The sequence below is a fragment of the Bacillus rossius genome, chromosome 1 (assembly GCF_032445375.1).
Source record: "Bacillus rossius redtenbacheri isolate Brsri chromosome 1, Brsri_v3, whole genome shotgun sequence".
NCBI lineage: Eukaryota > Metazoa > Arthropoda > Insecta > Phasmatodea > Bacillidae > Bacillus > Bacillus rossius.
Window position 1 is genome coordinate 160,062,805 of NC_086330.1, and position 19,278 is coordinate 160,082,082.

A 19,278-nucleotide genomic window follows, 5' to 3' on the forward strand; every position below is an offset into this window, starting at 1 on the left:
TCAATTTCATTCCCTAATAGTTAGACACTTGAAAAAATATTCTTTAAAATCTCAAAAAATTAGCTTATTAAAAATTTATTCGTTGGATTAATTTCTGTCCTTAGTTCAATCCCTGACTGATGCAGAAAGTGAATTTAAGGTTAAAATAAATTTTTCTTCAATAAAATATGGAGAAATATCCTACAAACTGCCATAATTCTTCATTAACCAACCGGCAGTAAGCTACCGATGCCGTCTTGGCCACCATTTTTAAATTCTGTAAATATTAAGATAGAAATTCGGAAAAATACAAAAATAATTTTAAAAAAGTGGTTAAAATAATAATTTATTCGATCGATATCCGTCCTTGTTTCAATCCTTGCTTGATACAAAAAAAAAAACCTAAATAAATTTCCAAAAAATGACATGTAGGAGAAAAACATCAAAAACGAATAAAAAATTGATTATATAATTTCTACAAGTACAAACCAGGTAATTACTAGCGTTTCTCTATTTCTAAAGACTTCTTAGAACCCAAGCGGGTCCATTGCATGCCTTGACATGTGTTTTCAGGACATCTCTAAATGACAGTCGATTAACCAGCCACACCAAGTTGGTAGCTAGACATATCTATGCAGTAGATGAACTCATAATCAGCGACCAAGCACATTCAGTTTGTGGCCGACATGTCCAGCTATCAGCTAGTCATGTAAAGTCAGCGACCAGGCACGAACAGTTGTTGGCTAGACACACCAAGAAAGTGGCAAGGTTCGTTCTGTCGGTGGCCAGACACGTCTATTCAGTGGCCAGGCACAGTAGTTGATGGCTATACACCTTCATTGTGTGGCCAGCCACGTCAGTTAGGTTCGGACAGACATGTCATTTTGGTGGTCTTACACATACAGTCAGACAAGAGTTGTAATATTTCAATACTTAATTAACCTTTCAAACAAATTCATGTTCAATGTCTTGTGTTGTCCTAAATCAAGATCAGTAAATAAAAAAAAACAATATTTTGAAAACCTTCCAGTTTGTGAAGTTCTACTTGGTTAAGCAGAGATACAGTTCTAGTAAAAGCTGGAATAAGTTGTTATTGTTAGATTTTTTTGTGATTTACTGATTTTGATTTAGGAAAAAATGCGACATTGTATATGACTTTGTTTGAAAGGTGTATAAAGTATTGAATTTTTATACCTCTTGCCTAACTGGATGTGTCTAACTATTAATAGGACATGTCTTTCCTACCTATCCAACGTGGCTCGCCACAAAATGGATATGGCTGGCAACCAACTGGCCTGATCTGTCTTTATAACCTTTCTGACATGGCTGGCCACAGACTGAAGGTGTCTATCCATCAAATACTGCACGTGTCTGGCCACCAACATATCGTGTTAGCCTGAACACAGACCAGCAGTACCGAACCACCAAATATACGTGTCTAGCCAACTGAATTATTCCGACCACTAATTTTGTGCCTGAGCACTGAAAAGATGTGACTGGCTACCGTCTCGACGTGCCTTGCCACCTACTTTACATGCCTGATCGTTGAATACGCCATATGCCACCATCTGGAATAGCCTTGCCACCTACTGGACGTGCGTTCCTGGCCACTAAATAGACGTACCTGGCCACCGATTGGACGTACCTTGCCACCAACTTGATGTGTATATCCAACAAATGGTCGTGCCTTGTCGCCTACCGGACATTCCTAGCTGATAACTGGACATTTTCGCCACAAACTGAATGTACCTGGCCGCCAATTATTAAGGGTCTGGCTACTGAATATATATGCCTAGCTACCAACTGCATGCGTCTTGCCATCTACTTGGTGTGCTTTCCTGGCCACTAAATAGACGTGCCTGGCCATCAACTAGGCGTACCATTACACCAATTTGATGTGTCTAGCCAACAATTGGTCGTGCCTGGTCTCTGACTGTACATGCCCAGCTGATAACTGGACATGTCGGCCACAAACTTAATGTATCTGGCCGTCGATTACGTGCCTGGCTACTGAACAGAAGTACCAGCTACCTACTGGACGTGGCTGGTTAATAGACTGTAATGTAGAGATTTCCTGAAAACACATGTCAAGGCATGCAAAGGACACGCTTCGCCTTCTAAAAAGCGTTTAAAAAACGTAAAGCGGTAGTTATTTCCTTGTTTATCTATACGAATATTATAAAGCTGAAGAGTTTGTTCGTTTGTTTGTTTGAACGCGCTAAACTCAGGAACCACTGGTCCGATTTGAAAAATTCTTTCAGTGTTGGATAGTACATTTATCGAGGAAGCTATAGGCTATATTATATTATCAATAATATTAGGTATCCTTACTAAAAGTCCAATTTAGAATCAAATGCGTTGGAGGGGGTTAGATACAACATGCAGTACACGTACGACGTGTGTGTTGACAATCCCGCAGGCACTAGAAGTTTATTTCCTATTGCCTATTAACATTGTTGCCACGCACTATATGCCTTATCATTCTTAATTTTCCCATACAAGTAAAAAACATCCGTGTGATATTAATAACGAAGCAATCAGTACCCTCATAAGAGTTCAATTAGTATTTAAATACTTTTTATCACTTTAAATCGCAAACCTAAACTATTGTTTTTTTTTTCCTCTCTCTGTGTTTAATTTGTTTCGTTTCTTTTACTAGAATTATTTTTATTGTTTTTAATTAATTTTCATTTTTCGGACCATCAATAATTTTCCTTTCCTGTTACAATTCTGACAAGTACTTGTATATATGTGTATATATATAAACACAAGCGAAATACCACTCACTGATTTATTTTACTAGAATTATTTTTATTATTTTAAATTAATTTTCATTTTTCGGACCATCAATAATTTTCCTCTCCCGTTACAATTCTGACAAGGACTTGTATATATATATATATATATATATATATATATATATATATATATATATATAATTCTGACAAGGACTTGTATATATATATATATATATATATGTATATATATATATATATATATAAAAGCGAAATACCACTCACTGACTCACTCATCACGAGATCTCTAAAACTATACATCCGATTGACTTGAAATTTGGCATAGTTACACATTTTGTGATGTAGACGCTCACCAAGAACGGATTCTGCGGAAATCCGATCCCAAGGGGAGTTTCGGAGGCGTAATATATCAAAATTTCCAGTTTTTGGTAGGAAATCACCATGGCAACGGCTGTTGCTTTGTTGATGCTTCATTCGTCTCTATGGCAACGACTATTTCCTCATCACCGTTGAAATTTTGCGGGTACTTCTAATATCAAAAATTGTCCTTTTTTTAAAGTATATATATTTTACAGACTTGAAACTTCACAGTAATGTTCCTTATGTTACGCAGGATGACATTTTCCGAAAATTAGATCCCATGGGTGGATAAAACTAGGCAACAATGGGTACTTTGTCTGCATGAGAACAGGATTTTGCATTATTCATGCCTTCTGCGTCTCCATGGCAACGGGCATCACACGGCAGTGGCGTACCCACAAGGAGGGGCATATATAATGAGCGGCGCAAGAGTGATCTGCCTGTAGACTGCCGTAGCGAAGTACGGGTACATCAGTTGTACGTTGCGTGCACGAGTCGGGAAACCATCGGTGCTATTCATTTTCTCTCCGGTACATTATACAGCATTGTAATAAATTTTTACTGATTTTTTTTATTTACTATTACTGTAAATGGGAGATGTGGCAGATTTTTTTTCCATTAGTATAGCCGTGCGAAGCCGGGTTGGGCAGCTAGTACTTGTATAAATTATGTAATAAATTTTTATTTGTTATTTTGTTTGTTTCTTGAACCTGTCTCTTTTTTATTTTCATTAAATTTAATTTATTGCAACAAGCAGGGATCGTAACAATGATGGAAATCGACTGAATAAATAATTATTTTAAAAAAACTATTATTTTAATGATTTTTGGAATTTTTCCCGAATTTCTAGCTTAAAATTTACAGATTTTTAAGATTGCGGCCAAGATGCATCGGTAGCTTACTGAAGGTTGTTGGATGAAATATTAAGCAGTTTAAGGATTTTTTTGCTAAATTTTATTGAATAATTTTTTTTACCTGATATTATTATTTTTTGCTTTAGTCCAGGATAGAACCAAGGACAGAATTCAATCGTATAAATAAATTTTTTGACAAGCGAATTTTTTATTATTTTTTTCCGAATTTCCAAGATGCCGTCGGTACCTTACTGAGGTCTGGTGGATGAGGAATTTAAGCTCTTTTAGGATTTTTCATAATATTTTATTGAATCCATATTTTAGTACCTGAAATTAACTTTTTGGCATCAGTCAAAGATCGAACCAAGGAAAGTAATCAATAGAATTAATAATTATTTTAATAAGCCATTTTTTGTAGGCTTTTTAGTTTTTTCCAAGTTTCTTACTATAAATTACATATTTTCGAAATGGCGTATTCCAAGATGTTGAATGTGGCGTCAGTTATTTTAGCAGCCGAGGTTTAGATCATAGTCAACGAGCAGCGGACACGCCCGATTATGGTCGATTCCTAACGATTGGAAAGACAACAAGCCATCAAGCCGTAGTTCCATAAGAATAACATTAGACCCATATCGGCTATTTCCCTCTACTGACAATGATATATTCAACGCATATTTACAGTGTTGCGCGACGTTTTAAACTCGTTATATTATGCTTAGTAAATATATGTTCGAAATTTTTGACCAAAAAAATGCAAGAGAGGTAAAGTGTAACATTTATGTGAAAAACCTTTCATTAATTCTTGGTAATAACGAGAGACTATAATTATAAAAATAAAAGTGTTTAAGTCTTTTAGTATTCGCCAGAGATGTGTAATAGCTAACATTGGTAACGAGCAAATTCATGTGTTCTCATGCTCCAAGTACACTTAAAATACCAAACTCGGATACGAAATGTAACAGTGCCGAGCGTGACAAATATACGCAAATTGTGTTTTAACTGCAGTTTTCGACGTAAATCACACGTAGTATCCGCACCCGCGGCTAAAATTAGTTGCCGGAGCAACTACGACAAGTAGGTACTGAATCATGTTCATTTTCTTGGCTTCTGGGTGTAGGCCTTGTCAGGTAATTGTCTACCCGATGATGGCAGCTGCAATTACTGCTGAAACGTCGCAAGACGATTACCTGACAAAGCCTACACCCAGGCGCCAAGAAAATGCAGACAATGGCCGTGAAAGCCTGCGATCTTTACTAAATCATGTTATCGGCAGACGTAAATTTTAAACTATGTAATGATTGGCCCCTATAAAAGCGAAAACATACTTGGAAAAAATATTCATCCAGGCTTTTGATAGGCTTTGTGAATAGATGGCAGTACCGTGGTTACACACTCAGGTAATCACCGCTACCAAGTGCCGTATACGTGGTGAGTGGAGGCGGAGGCGGTGTGCGTGGCGCCTGACGGGCGCTCTTGTCGCAGGCACGGAGCCCACGGCCTGCTGACGGCCGGCGCGCTGCTGCTGCTGACGACCCACTGCTGCGTCTGCGCAGAGCTCGCCGAGGGAGACCTGGGGCCGGCGCAGCCTGGGCCCGACGCAGGTCAGCACGCCCCACCCTCGCCGCACGGGAAGCCTTCTTTCCACGGACGAGAGAGACAAACACCCGATCGTGCATCTTCGGGTTTTTTTTTCGTTCATTGTAAATAAATATGGCGGTGTTGATGAAAGGAAAGACCATAAACAAGGCAACGGTATTTATTTTTACGCCGCCAGTAGTATGTAAATGGGCATACTAGATCAGGGTTCAGGGTGTGGTGCCGGTGCCGGCGTCCGCCATCTTGGATTTGTGACGTCACGGCGGCAAAAATTCCTCAAAAGTCCTCAAAAATGACTCAAAATGACTCAAAATTTCCCGTTTTAAGAAAAAAATTCCCGTTTTCGAGGGAAAAATTCCCGTTTCGAGGGAAAATTTCCCGTTTTATTCCTCAAAAATCCCAGCGGCTAGAAATGTCCTGATAGAGGCTTAAGCATCCTTAACTCAAGCCTCAGTTAAGCCTCTATCAGGATGTGACCTTGACCTTTGACCTTGACCCCGACGGCCATCTTGAATCCACCATCTTGGATGACGTCATTTCGTTTTCTCGAACATTCCGGCATTGTGTTATCCGCCATTTTGAATTATGACGTAATCGTTGCAATTTACGTTACAGCCACCATCTTTAAATTTATTATCCGATTTTAATGAAAAAAAAATTTTAAATTATAAATATTAAATAATAAAATTTTTAATAAAATATTTAAAAAACAAACATTTACGACACGGAGTTCGGAGTCCTCGGTTCGAACCCGGTGAGGGCAAAAAAAATAAAAATGGTGACCGATCCTTCCCCTGTGGCGGGGGGTGCTGACAGACTGACCCCCACCACTTATGTCAATGCACATATACCATCAGGTAGTATGACGTCATGTCCGCCATCTTGAAATTTGGATGCCATCTTGAAAATCTTTATTTATTATCCGATTTTAATGAAAAAAATTCCAAAATTCATCAAAAAATTAACGTATTTGAATTCTGTTTGATTATATCGATGTACGTCCTTGGTTCGATTCCCGACGAGAGTAAACAGTCGATCCTTCCTCCATGAAAGCTACCTAGACTGATCTATCACCACCAATACCAAGGTATATATCGTCAACTGGTATGACATCATGTCCGCCATCTTGTCTTCATCCACTGGAGACCACCATCTTGTTTTCGTCTGCTAGAGTGTGCCGATAACATGTAGTATAATTATCTGGTCACCACACCTTTGACCTTGACCTTGAACTTTGACCTTGACCTTGAACTTTGACCTTGACCTTGAAATTTGACCTTGACCTTGAAATTTGACCTTGACCTTGAACTTTGACCTTAACCTTGAAATTTGACCTTGACCTTAAAATTTGACCTTGACCTTGAAATTTGACCATGACCTTGAAATTTGACCTTGACCTTGAAATTTGACCTTGACCTACAAATTTGACCTTGACCTTGAAATTTGACTTTTACCTTGAAATTTTACTTTGTCCTTGAAATTTGACTTTGTCCTTGATGTCCATCACGGATCCGTCATTTTATGTTCAGTACATGCTACCAGGAGCGACCACCTGCTGGAGTACACCATCTTGTGCGTGTACTCGTATTACCATCATGCTAGTTTTATTCTAACATGCTACAGTGCAGTAATCATTTATTATTACTGAGGTACCCACCATCTTGAAATTTGACCGCCATCTTGAAATCATGTAATTATTTAGCTAGAAATGCGGGAAAAATTCCAATAGTCTCCGAAAAAATCATTTATTAATTTACAAATCGAATCGATGGATCCCTGTCCACGGTTATATTCTTGACCAGAGACAGTTGTAACTAATTATTAAATAAATGTTAGGTTCTGTTTTCCATTACCTTTCGCAGAGTTTATTAATCATTCACTCTACGAAAATCAACTCATGTCAATATACCGGACCAACGAATTAAATCAGTGCCAATTAGCCTATTATGAAAGTCTAATTTTTCAATAATCTGAATAACATAAAAGCCGTTAATGTACAAAGCCACACATATAGATCAATTGCCTTCAGTCCATGAGACCGAGTCATGTCATTATCAGACGTATAGGCTAGTCATTTCAGGACCACATGACCTTCGTAATCCATCGTGACATTTTTATACATTCTAAAGGACCAAGTAACCTTGTAAAATATTTTAGTAACACCAAGAGGTGATAAACTAGTAAATATTCAATCACTACATTTTGTACTACGCGCAATCAACAAAAAAGGAAGCACCGACAACGAAAAGACAGCACCACCAACGAAAAGACAGCACATTTGGAAGCACCGACAACGAAAAGGCAGCACATATGGAAGCACCGACAACGTAAAGGCAGCACATTTGGAAGCACCGACAACGAAAAGGCAGCACATTTGGAAGCACCGACAACGAAAAGGCAGCACATTTGGAAGCACCGACAACGAAAAGGCAGCACATTTGGAAGCACCGACAACGTAAAGGCAGCACATTTGGAAGCACCGACAACGTAAAGGCAGCACATTTGGAAGCACCGACAACAAAAAAGCAGCACATTTGGAAGCACCGACAACGAAAAGGCAGCATATATGGAAGCACCAACAACGAAAAGGCAGCACATTTGGAAGCACCGACAACGAAAAGGCAGCACATATGGAAGCACCGACAACGAAAAGGCAGCACATTTGGAAGCACCGACAACGAAAAGGCAGCACATTTGGAAGCACCGACAACGAAAAGGCAGCACATTTGGAAGCACCGACAACGAAAAGGCAGCACATTCGGAAGCACCGACAACGTAAAGGCAGCACATTTGGAAGCACCGACAACGTAAAGACAGCACATTTGGAAGCACCGACAACGTAAAGGCAGCACATTTGGAAGCGCCGACAACGTAAAGGCAGCACATTTGGAAGCACCGACAACGTAAAGGCAGCACATTTGGAAGCGCCGACAACGTAAAGGCAGCACATTTGGAAGCACCGACAACGTAAAGACAGCACATTTGGAAGCACCGTCAACGAAAAGGCAGCACATTTGGAAGCACCGTCAACGTAAAGGCAACATATTTGGAAGCACCGACAACGAAAAGGCAGCACATTTCGAAGCACCGACAACGAAAAGGCAGCACATTTGGAAGCACCGTCAACGTAAAGGCAACACATTTGGAAGCACCGACAACGAAAAGGCAGCACATTTCGAAGCACCGACAACGAAAAGGCAGCACATTTGGAAGCACCGACAACGAAAAGGCAGCACATTTGGAAGCACCGCCAACGAAAAGGCAGCACAGTTTGTATGCATCATCGAATAAGGAAGCACATTTGGAAGCTCCATTAACTAAAAAAGGCAAAAAGGAAGCACAAGTTACGAGATCTAAGTCTTAGTAAGAAATCATAATACAAGAAATAAAAACATTACATTCTTATAATTTAAATTATTTATTTTATTGCTTTACATTATACAAATGCAAGTAAAACAAGTCATTATTGTATGTAGCCAGCATTCCTCAGTTCCTTGAGTATGAAGGATATTTCTTTGATGCACGAATAGTTTCCTGCACAAAGCGAACCATGTAGAAGTCTTAGCCGGTCAACCAATATGTTTGGATCTTTCCATGATGTGTAATCATTCTCTTCTACCACCATCTTCCTTGCACCTTTATAATAAAAATTATGATCTCTGGTGTCTTCCGTTTTACCACCAACCTCAGGGTTACTTTCATGTTTGAGACGGTGATCATCACAAGCTTGATCAGATTTATTTAATATATCACGTCGTTTCCGCCGTTTCGGTCTTAGGACACCACCACCACATTCTTCGATCTTGGCAGCTTTAGGTGCTTCATCATAGTCTATGTCTTTGTCAACAGCCTCAGAGTCACTGTAACAATCACCGTAGAAGGAATCGTCTTCACCCAATTTACCGTAATAATTCGATGTTGATGATGTTGAAGTGTCTTCATCGTCTTCATGCTTCCTTTTTAGGAGTCCATCATTTTTACAAAGTAGGAAAGATCTACTTGAATTCGGCTGGAATATATTCTCACTTTTCACGTTAAGGATTCTTCCATTGTCTTCATTCTTCCGTAAATCATCAACCTTCTTCAATTTAAGTTGTTTGTCGAGATCAGAAGATCCAAGAAAATTATTGTTGTAATGCAGATCACTCTTCCTTAGGCTAGTAGATTCATCGTTGTCCTCTAGCTTGTACGCAGGCTTGGCGCTACAAGTTCTGCCATGTCTTTTTAGGCTCTCTCTCCGCGTAAACGACTTGCTACATCGAACACAACTTATCATATTGCGCAGTGGATTTTTAACACAGTCATTCTTCTCGTGTTGTCTTTTATTCTTTCTCAAGATAAACTCTTTACTGCAAAACTTACACCTATGTTCTTTCGATACAGCGTCAGATCCCAAATCGGAATTCATATTAGTTACTGAGACTAATGCCAGATACCAATTGAGTGTTTTAAATTAGATTCAATACTTAAATAGAAATTTTTTCATATTTCATCAGCGAGAATTAATATATCTCATGCAAAAGTACTTTAAGCATGTAGTTCTGCTTTTCAACAACAGATGTCGCCACATTTTGCTTGCAGGTAAATAATATTTAGTTCTTTTATGCGGGATGCGGGATGCTCACTAACGATCGCAAAAGAAGGATGGCTTCGCTAGACTCCAAGGAAAAGGAAGTTCGTCTTGCATGTTGGTGCTCCACAGATGTCTCATGGCGTAATATTAATTTGACTGAGTAATGATATTTGTTAATTCCACCTGATAAAAATATTGCAAGTTTTGATTTAGTAGCAGAAATTATCGAATTAAATGTAACTCCAAATAAAATGACATGTCTCATTAGACCAAAAAAAATCCATGCAGAGAGCGGTTTCTCAGAATAGTCAGAAACACTTGAAGAAACCACAGGAATGATTGCAAGAACACGGGAAAAACCATCAAAATATTGTCAAGAATAATCAGGAGCACACTGAGAAAACCACCATAATATTAACAATTATAATCGGAAGCACACGGAGAAAACCATCATAATATTGACCAGATTAATCGGAAGCACACAGAGAAAACCACCACATGTTTTCTTTGATATCATAAAATTACAAGAAAAAATATTTAAATATAAAAATAAATTAATAAAAAAATAAAAAAAATGCATAAACAGTTTCTGCTAGCTTGTAAACTTATCATTGTTGAGCAAAGATAGAGTTCTTGTACAAGGAACTGAGGAATGCTGGCTACATACAATAATGACTTGTTTTACTTGCATTTGTATAATGTAAAGCAATAAAATAAATAATTTAAATTATAAGAATGTAATGTTTTTATTTCTTGTATTATGATTTCTTACTAAGACTTAGATCTCGTAACTTGTGCTTCCTTTTTGCCTTTTTTAGTTGATGGAGCTTCCAAATGTGCTTCCTTATTCGATGATGCATACAAACTTTGCTGCCTTTTCGTTGGCGGTGCTTCCAAATGTGCTGCCTTTTCGTTGTCGGTGCTTCCAAATGTGCTGCCTTTTCGTTGTCGGTGCTTCGAAATGTGCTGCCTTTTCGTTGTCGGTGCTTCCAAATATGTTGCCTTTACGTTGACGGTGCTTCCAAATGTGCTGCCTTTTCGTTGTCGGTGCTTCCAAATGTGCTGCCTTTTCGTTGTCGGTGCTTCCAAATGTGCTGCCTTTTCGTTGACGGTGCTTCCAAATGTGCTGTCTTTACGTTGTCGGTGCTTCCAAATGTGCTGCCTTTACGTTGTCGGTGCTTCCAAATGTGCTGCCTTTACGTTGTCGGTGCTTCCAAAAGTGCTGCCTTTACGTTGTCGGCGCTTCCAAATGTGCTGCCTTTACGTTGTCGGTGCTTCCAAATGTGCTGTCTTTACGTTGTCGGTGCTTCCAAATGTGCTGCCTTTATGTTGTCGGTGCTTCCGAATGTGCTGCCTTTTCGTTGTCGGTGCTTCCAAATGTGCTGCCTTTTCGTTGTCGGTGCTTCCAAATGTGCTGCCTTTTCGTTGTCGGTGCTTCCAAATGTGCTGCCTTTACGTTGTCGGTGCTTCCAAATGTGCTGCCTTTTCGTTGTCGGTGCTTCCAAATGTGCTGCCTTTTCGTTGTCGGTGCTTCCAAATGAGCTGTCTTTTCGTTGGTCCGGTATATTGACTTGAGTTGATTTTCGTAGAGTGAATGATTAATAAACTCTGCGAAAGGTAATGGAAAACAGAACCTAACATTTATTTAATAATTAGTTACAACTGTCTCTGGTCAAGAAACGAACCGTGGACAGGGATCCATCGATTCGATTTGTAAATTAATAAATGATTTTTTCGGAGACTATTGGAATTTTTCCCGCATTTCTAGCTAAATAATTACATGATTTCAAGATGGCGGTCAAATTTCAAGATGGTGGGTACCTCAGTAATAATAAATGATTACTGCACTGTAGCATGTTAGAATAAAACTAGCATGATGGTAATACGAGTACACGCACAAGATGGTGTACTCCAGCAGGTGGTCGCTCCTGGTAGCATGTACTGAACATAAAATGACGGATCCGTGATGGACATCAAGGACAAAGTCAAATTTCAAGGACAAAGTAAAATTTCAAGGTAAAAGTCAAATTTCAAGGTCAAGGTCAAATTTCTAGGTCAAGGTCAAATTTCAAGGTCAAGGTCAAATTTCAAGGTCATGGTCAAATTTCAAGGTCAAGGTCAAATTTCAAGGTCAAGGTCAAATTTCAAGGTTAAGGTCAAAGTTCAAGGTCAAGGCCAAATTTCAAGGTCAAGGTTAAATTTCAAGGTCAAGGTCAAATTTCAAGGTCAAGGTCAAAGTTCAAGGTCAAGGTCAAAGTTCAAGGTCAAGGTCAAAGGTGTGGTGACCAGATAATTATACTACATGTTATCGGCACACTCTAGCAGACGAAAACAAGATGGTGGTCTCCAGTGGATGAAGACAAGATGGCGGACATGATGTCATACCAGTTGACGATATATACCTTGGTATTGGTGGTGATAGATCAGTCTAGGTAGCTTTCATGGAGGAAGGATCGACTGTTTACTCTCGTCGGGAATCGAACCAAGGACGTACATCGATATAATCAAACAGAATTCAAATACGTTAATTTTTTGATGAATTTTGGAATTTTTTTCATTAAAATCGGATAATAAATAAAGATTTTCAAGATGGCATCCAAATTTCAAGATGGCGGACATGACGTCATACTACCTGATGGTATATGTGCATTGACATAAGTGGTGGGGGTCAGTCTGTCAGCACCCCCCGCCACAGGGGAAGGATCGGTCACCATTTTTATTTTTTTTGCCCTCACCGGGTTCGAACCGAGGACTCCGAACTCCGTGTCGTAAATGTTTGTTTTTTAAATATTTTATTAAAAATTTTATTATTTAATATTTATAATTTAAAATTTTTTTTCATTAAAATCGGATAATAAATTTAAAGATGGTGGCCGTAAAGTAAATTGCAACGATGACGTCATAATTCAAAATGGCGGATAACACAATGCCGGAATGTTCGAGAAAACGAAATGACGTCATCCAAGATGGTGGATTCAAGATGGCCGTCGGGGTCAAGGTCAAAGGTCAAGGTCACATCCTGATAGAGGCTTAACTGAGGCTTGAGTTAAGGATGCTTAAGCCTCTATCAGGACATTTCTAGCCGCTGGGATTTTTGAGGAATAAAACGGGAAATTTTCCCTCGAAACGGGAATTTTTCCCTCGAAAACGGGAATTTTTTTCTAAAAACGGGAAATTTTGAGTCATTTTGAGTCATTTTTGAGGACTTTTGAGGAATTTTTGCCGCCGTGACGTCACAAATCCAAGATGGCGGACGCCGGCACCTGCACCACACCCTGAACCCTGATCTAGTATGCCCATTTACATACTTCTGCCGCCATATTATTCGTTTGCCGTGTGTCCGTGAATGTTTATTTTGGACAACTCATGATAACTAATGGTCATTTACGTTAGGTAAGCTACATTATAAATACTTTAAAACATTGTGGACGGTTGATTTGGTTAGGATAGCTACACTTAAGATACTGTGAAATCGTGTAAACGATTTCATAGCGCTGGATAGCTACATATTAAAAAGTTATTTGCGACCGGAAAATTTAATGCCACAGCGGTTTATACAAAGAGATAGAATGATAGAATGACGTATGAGTAAGCTACATCCCAAATAAACACAACTGTTGTGGTACGGAAAAAAAAGCGAGCATGAACTTCGGAGAACTTCGGGTGTGGCTCTCTCGTCTGTGAAATGATGGCTTCGCTCGCCGCACGCGCTTCTCACGACTGCCAGCCTTCCGCCAGTATCAAATAACAGAACAAATGTGCAGAAATATATATTAAAAGGTATTAGAGCAAGTAGAGAAATAAATACTATTGATAATAATATTTTTGCATAAGGTAAAGTATATATAATTTAATAATGAAGTATATACAAAATGAAAACATAAAATGCAATGACAGGGTCTAAAACATGTCTTGAGCTTCATCTTTAGTTCATTGGCACTATGCACTTTACCGATGTGCTATAGGCGCACATAACCTACAACTTTTCAGACGTTACCTCTTAAATGTAATGAAGCTAGTTTATTCACGAATTATTAAAGTAGTGTTTATTTTTCATATTAAATTAATAAAAGTTCACAAAATATATTTAATTGATACACCAATAGTTTGGTACGTTTCCCGATGTCCAGAAACGCGAACATGCGGGTGCGTGCTGCCACACGCGAGTCCGCCATCTTGACAGCCTCGGCTCGTGGGTCTATAGGGAAATAATAACGCTATTTCCCAGCATTCAACACTAGTGGTACAGCCTAGTAGTCCGCAGTGCTCGTAGGCTACGGCAAGTAGGCGGGAGTCGTGACGTCGCCTACCCGTGTTTTTGTGGTTTGAGAATACCGAAACTGGCGGAAGACGGGTTGTATTGAGCGGGAGGCCAGTGCATTTCAGAACCGAGCCCCATGCCGCGACCACCGCTGGCGAGGGAACACTTCGCGGAAGTGAAGCGCTATGGCTGCGCTGACCTAACTGAGCGTGTGGTCCTGCCAAGTTGGTCCCGAGCGAAATTTCCGCGGGTAGCTAAATGTCAAACGGCCGCGACTATAGAAGGTTACTGGCGAAGGGGATGTTGGATACCGATATTCCATGTTACGGGTTTATCCACATGAACAAACTTAATTTACTCAGCACATTTTTCACTGAGATATTTAACGCCATTCGGTGACAAACTTTCTAAGCTTTAAACAATTAATGAATTTGCGTGTAAGTTAATGTTTACACAACAAAGTGCGCATAAAAAATAAATAAAATTCATTAGTGACTCTACAATACCGGGTATCAAAGCTATTTTAACCAAAAGATCGAATATATGTGCTAATCGAACAGTATTTTCTCTTTGTTACACATTTTATGATGAATACAGTGTTGAGTTTGCTAAAAGGCAATTTGCAAATCAAATTTTATTTGCATTTGGTTGAATTAAATTTAAGTTTACACTTTACATCAGTAACAACAAGCAAATAAAATTGACAGCAGGTTATTTTACAAAGTGTTTAAACTAAACTTAAATGTGTGGTAATAAAATTCTCGGTGTAGAGGAGATAAATATGTTTAACCACGTAACGTCCCATTACATTTTAATGGAAGTTTATTAAGTGTAACCTTTAAAGCTTTAAAGAGAAAAGAGAAGGATGAATTGATAAAGAGAAAGAGGAATATATTTCTACTATAGGACTGGTTGAAATATATAACTCACGTATTGGGCCATTAGAATGAGAGTGATTTAGGTAAAGTTTTTATTATATGAGTTTCCTCTAGATGTGATATATTTTTATTCATTATGCATACAATTACAATGAATTAGTTCAACAATGTACAGCAGCATTAATATCAGATCTAAAAACTGTCACAATAATATAGATTTACTAGGAGAAACATATGCATTATTTAAAAATACTACAAATGTGACTACGTAACTTCCTTTGTAATAGCCCATATGATATACACATGAATGTTAATGCCATATATTAAAAAAAATTAATAATTTCCTAAACTTGAGAATCTCTATTGCTGCTCTCCACATTTTATAATAAAGTGCTCAAAAACACCAATTAAATTGCAAATATGCCTAACTCGCTCTAAATTAATCGGTGAAGCTCTGTAGTTCATTTGAGTATCTAGGTTCACTGATTTATGAGTTATTTTCACTGATTCTTCAATGAATTATACTAAATTTAGCAAAAATGTTCAAGGAATTACACCAGTTTACGATACATAAAAATGTATTGGCATTTAATTGTAAATTAAATGATTAAGGTTTTAAAGTCTAGTACAGAAATGTGTGAAAGAAGAATGAAGTAATTGTTGATTGGAAGAAAGCACAACATTCAGGGAACGTTAGAAGTGGTTCTAAACAAAGGACAACACGTTCACAATTCTTATACTAAGTAGGCAGATCATGGATGAGAAAATATTTAAATATGCTATCTCTAGTTAGGAAAGTGAAGTTTTTATTTGCAAATATCTAATGCCCGGCATGCGTTTAAAGCCTCTTTCAATTATTTTGCAATTTGTTTTAAATAGTTACACATATACAACATCTACATCTTACTATCTTTCTCTATGTGTCCCTCTATAAATCTCACTCTATTTCTCTCCATATATCTCTCTATATCTCGATCTCTCTATCACTCTTTCGGTATCTCTACCTTTGTTCATGATAGAATAAATAAATTAGATTATTTATGTGGTGCACAGCAGTATTGGTAGAAGTGGGTGTTGGTAGAGATGGGAGATCACCTTATATTAATTGTACTCGTTTGTAAAAAAAAATGGTTTTATTCCCATATTGCCGGCTCCCGTCGTCTTAGCGAATTAATATCCCACTAATATTATAAATGTGAAAGTTTCGATGGATGGATGTTTGTTACTCAATCACGCCAGAACGACTGAACGGATATGGATGAAATTTGGCCTACAGCGAGCTCATAATCTGTATTAACACGTAGACCACATATTTATATGAAATTTTATCCCTAAGGGAGTGAAAAAGTGATAATTTCATTTTATAACAGAAAAAATCATAGGCCATAGACATACAAATAGTGAGTGAGTGTCATTTCTCATACACATAGTAAGGTCTGGTAAATTAATATTTTTCTCCTTGGTGAGACCAGTCCGCTTAGTGGAGCTCGCAGTGGCTAGCAAAATAAAGGCGCTAATAACAGTTTTGTTCTTAACTTCGTCAATAGATAGAGTTTCCTTGAATTTTAAACGCCCCATCGTTTGATGCGTTTGTCAAGTTTTTAATTTTCGTTTGTTTGTGCCGAATGCGTTCCTATACCATTCATCCGATTGCGATGAAATTTTGGTGATTTGTTATGCGCATGTCCATGAAGGTTTCTGAGACGGTATAACTATTTTTCAATAGTTGGAGCACGAATCGTGCCAAAAAATGTGTTTATTTCATATTATATAGCGGCACTTCGTCTTTTTTGTACAAGTGCGCACGCATGACACAATTGATTTAAATATAAAAGAGAGACATATAAATACTTATCTGTGTATATATATAGAGTGAGAAAGAGAGAGCCGGAGAGATAAGTTGAGATAGAGCGAGGTATAGAGAATGAAATGGGTTAGATAAAGAGATATATAGATGTATAGAGCTATATAGAGATTTATATATAGAAGAGATAGAGATAGTGGGAGGTATATATGTATATATGTAGATATACATTGATCAATAGAGATAGAGAGATACATAGATATATATAGATGTAGATAGAGATAAATATATATTTAGAGAGATGGATAGATGATTTTTATATGTGTAACTACTTCAAACATATTACAAAATAAAACTGAATGAGGCATTGCAATGCATGCCAAGCATTAGCTAGATAATGGAATGTTTTCAATATTAATAATCTCTTAGTTTTCATCTTTTTTCTATAGTGCTTTATAGAATCTATATTACATACAGACCACCAATTTTTTAGATACATACATGTAAATAACTATACACTGGTGGAACAACGTCTGTCGGGATCTGAAAGTGATATAAATTATTTTGCACACCAATTGACATTCGAATAAGAAGACAATTACTAACTACATCTGATTTCGAAACAGGTCCCCTTCACCCTGTGTTCAGCCCGGGCAATGCTGGGTACTGCAGCTAGTATATATATATATATATATATATATATATATATATATATATACACACACACACACACACATATACACCAGCTTTTCCAATTCTAATTATTAGCTTTTAAACACAAAACCTTTCATCAGAAACAGTCCAGTAGTTTTGGCGCGATACGCGAACAAACAAACAGACAGACAAATATTCAATAATAAACTACAGATTCAATAAAAGTAATTCAATGATAAACTATTAACTAGTTTGTAGTCAATAACAAAGGTACGTGTGTAATGCGTGGGTTGAGACGTGATGCGGGTTGCAGGCGCCGCGGCGGACCTCGAGCTGAAGGACGGAGACCTGCAGGGGCTGGCCGCCTACCTGTGGCTGCTGCTGCGCGAGGGGGGCGAGGGGGCAGGCCCGCTGGTGTACGAGGAGGCCGGGGAGGGCGGGGATGGAGACTACCCCCTCGGTGCCGCGCCCTGGAAGCGCTCGCGCTACTACCGCCGCTACCCCTGGAAGCGGCAGAACGCGCGCGGCCGGGGCGCCGCCTCGGCGGACGACAACCGCTACATGTGCAACCCCAGCCGCGAGGACGTGTTCCAGCTGCTCGTGGCGCTACACGCGGCGCGCGCCGGAGACACGCGCCGCACAGTCAGCTTCTGCAACCGCCGCCGCCCCGCCAGCGCCATCTTCACCAACATCCGCTTCCTGGGCCGCCGCAGGAAGTAGGCCCCCCCCCCTTCCACCCTCCTCTACGTCCTACCCGCCATGCGTTCGGTCGGCCACCTAATTCAACACGTACGTCAATAAGCGTTTATTTTCGTACCACATCAGTTCTACACACATAATAATAATAATAATAATAATAATAATAATAATAAATTGCATTTCCTATTTTTTTTTTATACTTTGATCATAACTCACTAAATTAAACAGTTAAATTTAGCTCTCACAAAAAAAACCAGCTTGTGTGCAATCTACGAGCGGTTAAATTGATAAATAAATAAAAATAATTTAAGAAATCTTACGTAAGTTTTCATAAAGTTTAAAGTTAAACCGAGCAATACACTCAAATACAAAATAAAGTATTACATTGTTCCAGAAAAAGACTAAAGGTATATAACGAAGACAAAAATTAATGTTTATAGAAAAAGTACAAGTACATGAATTACTACATTATATAAAACCTCACTTAAATATTACAGAAATCTCTTCTTCATCAGTTAAATTATTCAGGCAAAGATTGGCATATAATTTATTTGAAAATAATTTTTTTTTCTATTTTTAAGTTGGATAAGTTTAAATTTTTTATCCTTATCTCTCATCGCTAAAGTTTACCTAATAAATATTTGATCCACATTTTTCAATAAACTTCCTTACGGTTTAGATTTTGAAAAACAATGATGACATTCTCGAACATAATTAGAAAAAAACTGTGTTTCAACTACTTATTTATAAATTATAGCCAGTTGTTATAAATGTTCATTGTAGTATCAGGTATCGGTGGCGGTATCGGTGCTGATAATAAATTATTATAATTATCATTAGTTACATAAAATAATATAATATTAG

The 19,278-nt window shown here is 38.2% G+C and overlaps 1 protein-coding gene across 1 annotated transcript; it reads left to right on the forward strand.

The window, feature by feature from the left end:
• The first annotated feature begins 4,416 nt into the window (after window positions 1-4,416).
• LOC134538433 (uncharacterized) lies at window positions 4,417-18,948 on the forward strand. Its single transcript, XM_063379795.1, has 4 exons — window positions 4,417-4,445; window positions 5,432-5,550; window positions 14,505-14,603; window positions 18,029-18,948. Exons 1-4 carry the CDS (start codon window positions 4,417-4,419, stop codon window positions 18,433-18,435), a joined length of 654 nt encoding a protein of 217 aa, XP_063235865.1. The 3' UTR covers window positions 18,436-18,948.
• Window positions 18,949-19,278: the final 330 nt, after the last annotated feature.

Coding starts and splice junctions, on each gene's coding strand:
- LOC134538433 (XM_063379795.1), top strand. CDS start 4,417: ATGGCGTATTCCAAGATGTTGAATGTGGC. Junction 4,446..5,431: donor TCCAAGATGTTGAATGTGGC/GTCAGTTATTTT, acceptor CTCTTGTCGCAG/GCACGGAGCCCACGGCCTGC. Junction 14,604..18,028: donor TGAGCGTGTGGTCCTGCCAA/GTTGGTCCCGAG, acceptor TGCGGGTTGCAG/GCGCCGCGGCGGACCTCGAG.